The 6,976-nt window shown below is 46.9% G+C and overlaps 1 protein-coding gene across 1 annotated transcript; it reads right to left on the reverse strand.

Moving 5' to 3' along the window:
* Positions 1 to 436: 436 nt before the first annotated feature.
* Positions 437 to 5,024, reverse strand: nfkbiab (nuclear factor of kappa light polypeptide gene enhancer in B-cells inhibitor, alpha b). Its single transcript, XM_079285967.1, has 6 exons — positions 4,722 to 5,024; positions 3,301 to 3,406; positions 2,996 to 3,206; positions 2,166 to 2,254; positions 1,767 to 2,027; positions 437 to 1,670 (listed from the first exon to the last, which is right to left on the reverse strand). The coding sequence occupies exons 1-6, from the start codon at positions 4,940 to 4,942 to the stop codon at positions 1,635 to 1,637; spliced, it is 924 nt and encodes a 307-aa protein (XP_079142093.1). The 5' UTR covers positions 4,943 to 5,024; the 3' UTR covers positions 437 to 1,634.
* Positions 5,025 to 6,976: the final 1,952 nt, after the last annotated feature.

Here is a 6,976-nt window from a genome sequence, read left to right on the forward strand (position 1 = left end):
GCGGGTAATTCAGACTTGAGGGCAGCAGCATGTGCTTGTCTGTCCATGTTACAGTTCCTTTGCTGTGGGAGTGAACATTACTTTCACATTCTTATTTACATTGTTTTGTTTCCCTCTGCTCTCGAAAGGTGCTAAAGTTAAAAACATACTAGCTGGGTGAAAGTCTGAAAGGGACTTCGGGGGAGAAATGTCACAATAGCAGTTGCACTGCTTGTCTCATATGACAGTGGTTGGTGGGTGGGGGTGAATACTGTGTCTCGTGTATGCATAATGTGTTGTACTCCCCCAAAGATCGCATGTATGCAGCTCTTAGTATGCTTTTACTCCAAACACTGCAGCGAAGCATAGATGTCAGTTTCTTTTTGGGAAAATATTCGTGGTGTTTACAATTTAGGCACATTAAGAAGAGTCTTGCAATTATTTAATATATTAGTTTTTATAGTTTGTATTCACAGCTGTTATAAAGTTACATTACATCTCCATTGTATGTTAAAAGTTGCAGAGCGTAAAGCCAACACACTAATCATAGACTTTCATAAGCCTAATTATCAGTTTGACGCTTGATATTTATTTTACTGGAACTGGAGTAAAACTCCCTTCCGCCGAGCTTGACTGAAGCGTCCTGTTCGGCGGAGATTCCCTTCTTTGGCGGAACGAGAAGCGGGAATGTCGGGAAACTGCTGAGTGTTCTGTTCCTGGGACTTTCCTGTCCCTTCCTCCTTAGCCCCGCTCTCCTAAAAACTTCCTGGTTTAGATAACCGAGTGACCGGCCTCACAATTCCCCTTATGCTTCTTATCGCTTTCTGCACACACACACAGGAACTGTTGAGAGTTCAATTAGCCGCCAGTTCCTCATTCAGTGGAAACGAGTTAGCAGCCCGTTCTTGCGAGACATGAAAATAAAACTCAAACTCGGCGGTCCTGTTTGGGTGGAGGCCTTCACCGAAGCAGACATACTGACGGCAGCAGAGGCCACGTGGTAAAAGTGATGTCTGGTGTAATCGCAGCCTTGTCGTATTGTCAGGCGCTGTTGATGATACGTTGGGTTCTTAATGCGCTCTCTCTCCAAACTAGTTTCCATCAATGAATAACTAATCTTCCAATCACATGCCACCCATCCCATCCCCACAAACATGCACACAGATTTTGTACTGTTAAATATGAGTGTCTTTAATTTAACTGGAGTGTGCTGGACTGTTTGCTGCCTGACATATACAACCTGCTCAACTGTACACATTCACAGCTTCCATAAAAAATACATCTTTGTATACACAGCATTTACAATATCATACAACAGAGCTGTTGCAGGTACATCTGTGTGGATGGATGGATGTTTTGTGACAAATGATTGGTGGTGTCCACAAAATACAAGCAATCCTCTCATACAGCAAAACTCATCCCGTCGTGGTGTAGTCGAAGCGCAGCGTGTTCGCTCTCCCGCGGCCTGGGACGGACTCGTTGCCGTCTGTCCATCTGTTCCGTCGGCCGCCGTTCCCCCCTCCCCCCCGCCAACGCTGTCGTGTGACGTCGTTGCAGGAAGTAGTAGACGTGCAGAGCCGAGCCCGTTCTCTTGTCCTTTACCGTCACCATCGCATCCTCCTGCCTCTGTAACTTCCTCCCCCGCCTTCTTCCTGCTAATGTCCATTCCACTGTATGTCGTCATAACCCACCTGCAAACACACGGAGATAAAAAAAAGAAAGTCACACACTGGCCAGTGAGCTCATTTTAACGTCACGGTCGACATGGCCGCATTCTCAACACGCACCTCCTCGTCGGACTCGTCCTCCTCCTCCTCCTCGCTGTCGTCCGACTCGCTGTCGGGCAGCTCCCGCAGGTCGGGATTGGTCAGCGAGTACAGCTCTTTCCGGACGTCGTCGTCGCTGCGGCCGTAGGTGAGGTGGAAGGGAGTGTGGCCCCCGGAGGTCAGGAGGTTGGGGTCCGCTCCTTTCTTCAGCAGCAGTCTGACCAGCGAGAGATTCTGCTGGTCCACGGCCAGGTGCAGCGCACTGCGACCGTTACGCTGCTCCTACAGGACAGGGAGAGATTCAAGATTTGAATTAGTGACAGGTGGGGGTGCTGGCCCTTAAAACAAATGAAGAATTCTACACGTACATATATATACTATGCAAGTGTATATTCTAACATATAGCTTTGGTGTGTGTACCTTTGAGTTAATGTCAGCTCCGAGATCCACCATGTTCTCCACCAGTGACAGGAAACCCTGAACTGAAGCCAGGTGGAGGCAGTTCTGACCTGCAAGAACACAATCACAGGAAGAGCTTAATAACTGACACAAGACCAGCATACGTCATATTTATATACCTGATGTTTTCTAGGAAAAAGGTGGATCTCAAGTTCATTAAGATTTATCAACAGCTAAATAGTATTTCCCCGGACAAAGTATTGATACTTTAATGTGGATTTATATTATTCTGCCATGTTAATGCTGATTACTAAGGGACAACAGGCTTTTGCAAGAGGTCCTTTTTATTGTACATTATACAATTTGTTACATTTTCTATTTTACATTTAAAAATGCGGTTCCCCCAAAGAAGAATCAGACATGTCCACAAGTCTTACTCTATTTGAAGCCTGAGCGTCTACCATCAGGAGCCACGTAATCGATGGGTTTTTGTCAGGAAGTGATGGCGTGAATGTGGCATTCCCCTCCTTGTTAAAATGTTTCCTTCCCCCTAAACATAGTGTTCAGGGATAATGGGAGGATGGAAGTTACTCTTTTCGTGCCCACCATTCCTTCATCTAAATAGCAGTTAAGACCAGCAGCAGACTGGTCAGTGTCTGGTCTGTTTCCAGGTGGAAATTACCTCCATAATATTCTAATGATGTCGAAACGTAGTCATGTAGCCTAGCCCTGCTAAACCCAAACATTTCTGTTCCAAGTAAACAAGTATAGCTCCAACGTCGACGACTGAAGCATTTATCAGAAATGTGGTAAACGGTCAAAGAACCGCCATCCTCGTTCCACAATCTCACCGTGATAGTTGCAGGCGGCCATCACCGTGTGCAGATGCTCCGGCGGACAGTTCTGCGTGAGGACGCTGAAGCACAGCAGGTTACCGTGGCGACAGGCGATGTGAAGAGGCGTGTCCCCGCTGTCGTCCACAAGTGTGGGGTCGCAGCCGGACACCAGCAGGCTCTGGCACACGGCCGCCTGGTCCGTTATTACTGCCAAGTGGAGAGGAGTCTGGGAAGAGAAAGAAGTCGGGGGAAGACGGGTGAGTTGCAGAGTCAGAGGACATTTGTATTACTAGTTACGTGAGGATAATCCCCTTCAATACCTGTCTCTGGTCGTTTTGTGTGTCGAGGAAGTCTGTGTTCTTGGACAGGTCTATCATGCCTCTGATGTAGTCCTTGGCCTCGTGGATGATGGCCAGGTGGAGCAGCCTATAGAGACAGAGAGGGGTGGTAGAAAAACCTGTTACAATACACATAAACAACACAACATAATCTATAGTATTGTTGCTTTTTTCATCCCACAAGGAAACTAGTGACAGTCACGTGACGTTATGGAAGACAGTAAATAACAGCAGATAACTCCGTTTGTGGTTTTCTTCTGATACTGTTACTTTTGAACAGTGAAAAGCTGTCCTCAGCTAAGATTGTTATGTCAAGTGCAGACATAAGGTTTTTTTCATTTATTTTTAGTATTCAAAAATCAGCACTGAAAAAGTTGAACAATGTTGTGTGACTTATACACATTCCCGTCAGCAGGAAGTATAATCCTTGAAGAAAAACATCAAGTAGAACACAGAAGTTCCCCAAGTTTACGTAATTGAATTACTTCATTGTTTTCTTTTCATTTAGACTCAGATCAAATTGATCGTTTTGTAAGCAGCCAGTTTAGCACTTGATGCATTGGGAACAGTTTCCTTAGGATGCCATTACAGGAGATGAATGTAAACAAATGTAATAAAGGCCCCCTAGAAGCTGCTGATGACCTCCAAGTGTTCCCCAGACCCCACGTTGAGAACCTCGTATGCTCCCTGAACTGTAACATGAGACCGTTTCGGCTCTTCGTCCTGATTAATAAAGTCACGTTGTTCAACTTTTGACGAGATAGCTAATCATTTATGCACGTGCCATGAGAACAGTCACAATACTGTTCCGAGTCTGAACTATTAACTTCACATTTGGGGTCACCCTTAATGTTCTTCCCCCTGGTCTGCTGACAGCAACGAGCCGCAGACACGTATTCCAGAAGTGGGTTTCGCCCTCAAACCTCCGCACACTTAACGTTTTGTGTAATTTAACTTTTTCTTGGTTTGTTTTTTTCCCCCTTCTTCTCGCATCACGGGAGCGCGCGTCGGATTCCTTGGCGGCGCGCCCGGGACTTTCCCAGTCTGACCCTGCGGCCTTTTGTTTACGTCCAACACCGCAGTGCCTGGCCGCAACTAAACCCGTTATCAAACCGGACACCCGTTATGTGTATTGTTAACGCTGCGGCGACGTCGTTTTTAAGAGCCCTAATACTACACGAAGCCCCAACACGGACACAGTTGGGCCCGCTCCTTTGCATTGTAACGACAGGCTCGAGGCAGACATTCCCCACAGGAAAGGGATCAAATTACCTCCGAGACCCGCGAGCTGGGCCTTCTTCTCAGGCGATACTACAAGCCGAGCCGTAATGTTACATTCACACAACTCGTAAATATCCCCATGCTTAAATTTTTTTAGAACGGTTTATCCTGGTCCGACTTACGTGTCTCCGTCCTCCGTGATTTGCGTTTTCCATTCGTGCGGCTCTCCGGTTGCAGTGAGAGCTTGTTTGCGCTGCGGCGGCTCGCACTCCAACTGGAGCTGACGGATCTCGGCCGCCACAGCCTGGTACTCCTCCTCCTTCAGCGAGTCCAGGCCGCTGTCCAGCCGCTCCTCGGTCGACGGAGCCGGCTTCCCTTCTTTCGACTCCCGGCCGTAATCCATTTGGTTTAATATACTGGTCCGGTGCAGGGCCGTGGTGGCTTGTTGTTCGGGACGAGGGTGCGCTTAGTTGTCTGCGGGCGGAGTTGTGCAGATGGCTGTTAATGCCCTGCTGCGGCGGGGCGGAGCTAACGACTAGGTGGGGGATTTCCAGAACACTGTCACTCAGAATAACACAGTGTACAGAGGCGCTGGCACCAAGAGGGGATTTCTATTCAGACACATATAAATACACTCCCCAGTTTGTCACCAAGAGAGCAAAGTCTCTTTGCAGGCTACACTTGCACACATTTCTGCAGTATTTCAGTCTTTGCATAAGTGTTTCCCCAACAAATATGCATATATCATCTCTATCTACACCTCCAACTTGAAATCAGCAGTTACTTCTCAGTTAGTATGCAAACTATATAGTATTGTTAGTATGCACTGCAAACCCACTGTGCTTATAGAGAGTGATGCCACCACTGAGATGAGGATCAAACTCCCACTGATTCTGTGGCAGTGCCTTGAATAACCCAGCATCACCCAGATCACTCATTAAATTCCTCTGCGGATGAAAATGGAAGTACTCCAAGGCCGCGAGACTTGGCGAGCGTGCGACCGTTCCCTTTCAACAAGAAAACAAACATTGAGTCGAACGTGATGTTCCGGAGGCCCTGAGGGAAACTCCGGGCTTGTTTTACCTCCCATTGTTCCGTCTGTGCAACCAGTTAGACGGGGAGGCTCAGGCCCCGCCGCTCTCAGCACATATTTTACTGTCACGATAGTGACTGTTGAGCAGCACATTTATGCAAATGCGTGCTGTTTCTGCTGAGACTCCTGTGCACCGTTGATTTGGGTATTTATTTACCATGTTGCACAGGGTTAAACTGAGAATAATGTGCTGTGCGACTGTTGCATGTCTCAGTTTGACATTGCATTCTGCGTCTGTATGTCAGTTTCTGCTGCAGCGATGGAAAGACTGTAGAGAGGACAACAAACCACACGGCGCTCGGTTCATTCTGAGTACATGCGATGCATCCACAGTGAAGACAAGACCTCTGTTTGAACCGTAATGAGGTTATCCGTGTTATCCGTTTATGATATTGGAACAGACAAGAACAATCTGCAGCAACTGATGCTTAAAAGGGGCCAGAAACGAATGCATTTAACAAACACCTAAAGGTTCCACAAGCAGCAGCAGACATGGAAGGAAGGAACTACACTTGCCTGTATTTGTTTTGTGTGATCAGTGTTTTCCCGGGGTGTCTCCCAGCTGGCTTTTCTGGGCTTTTCAAAATGTAACCCGAGTCATTCACACTTTGTTGATGACCTATTTATGGTTGGAGTGTGCTCTAACTAGAAAATCCGGGAAAGGAAACCGAGATGGTGTAACCAAGTCTGTGATAAGCTCGGTCTTCATGATGCTTGTGATATTTTGGAGGGGGGAGGATTGAGTCGAATGCACTGTGGAACACGCTACCGTATGTGTCCCAGCAAGAATGCGCCTCCAAGAACAAAAGACTGTAAAACAAACACTTAAGAATGATTTTGGTTGATGTGTATGGTTTGTGACTGCTGTGCTTCAGGATTGGAGTGGGAAGAGCAGGCCAGCGTGCAGCCGCTGATCTTTCCAGAAAAACAGAACAAGTTCAGGCCAGCCACCAAGAGGAAGACGCAAAACACGTTTCACTCAGTTAATCATGTAGAGTCCTCTGCAGATGATTAGTAAGAAGAAAGAATTCCAGTGCAGAAAACGACAGCCTTCCTCCGCTTTCCTAAAAACAACCAACCAGTCTGCTTCTCTGACAGAGTAGACCCTTTATACCCTGTCACCTGCTACAGCAGGAGACATGACCCATAGAGGTCAGGGGAAGTCGGGAATTAATGCTTTTCATATTGCTCTTTTAAATATATTCATTTGAGCTTTTACTGGAATAAACGTAGCCGGGTTGAATGACAGCCAGATATTTTTCTTGCCATTAGTCTCTCACCTCAATGTTTTATTAAAATGAACAAACACGAAAGAGGAGCGTAAGCGGTCAAATAACATGGGCT

The sequence above is a fragment of the Melanostigma gelatinosum genome, assembly GCF_949748355.1.
Source record: "Melanostigma gelatinosum genome assembly, chromosome: 16".
Classification (NCBI taxonomy): domain Eukaryota; kingdom Metazoa; phylum Chordata; class Actinopteri; order Perciformes; family Zoarcidae; genus Melanostigma; species Melanostigma gelatinosum.

Excerpts from the sequence above, each read along its gene's own strand:
- nfkbiab (XM_079285967.1), bottom strand. The coding sequence starts at position 4,942 with ATGGATTACGGCCGGGAGTCGAAAGAAGGGAAGCCGGCTCCGTCGACC. Across the intron at positions 3,207-3,300 it reads CACAAAACGACCAGAGACAG|ACTCCTCTCCACTTGGCAGT; the intron begins GTATTGAAGGGG and ends TTCTCTTCCCAG. Across the intron at positions 2,255-2,995 it reads GGCCGCCTGCAACTATCACG|GTCAGAACTGCCTCCACCTG; the intron begins GTGAGATTGTGG and ends GTGTTCTTGCAG.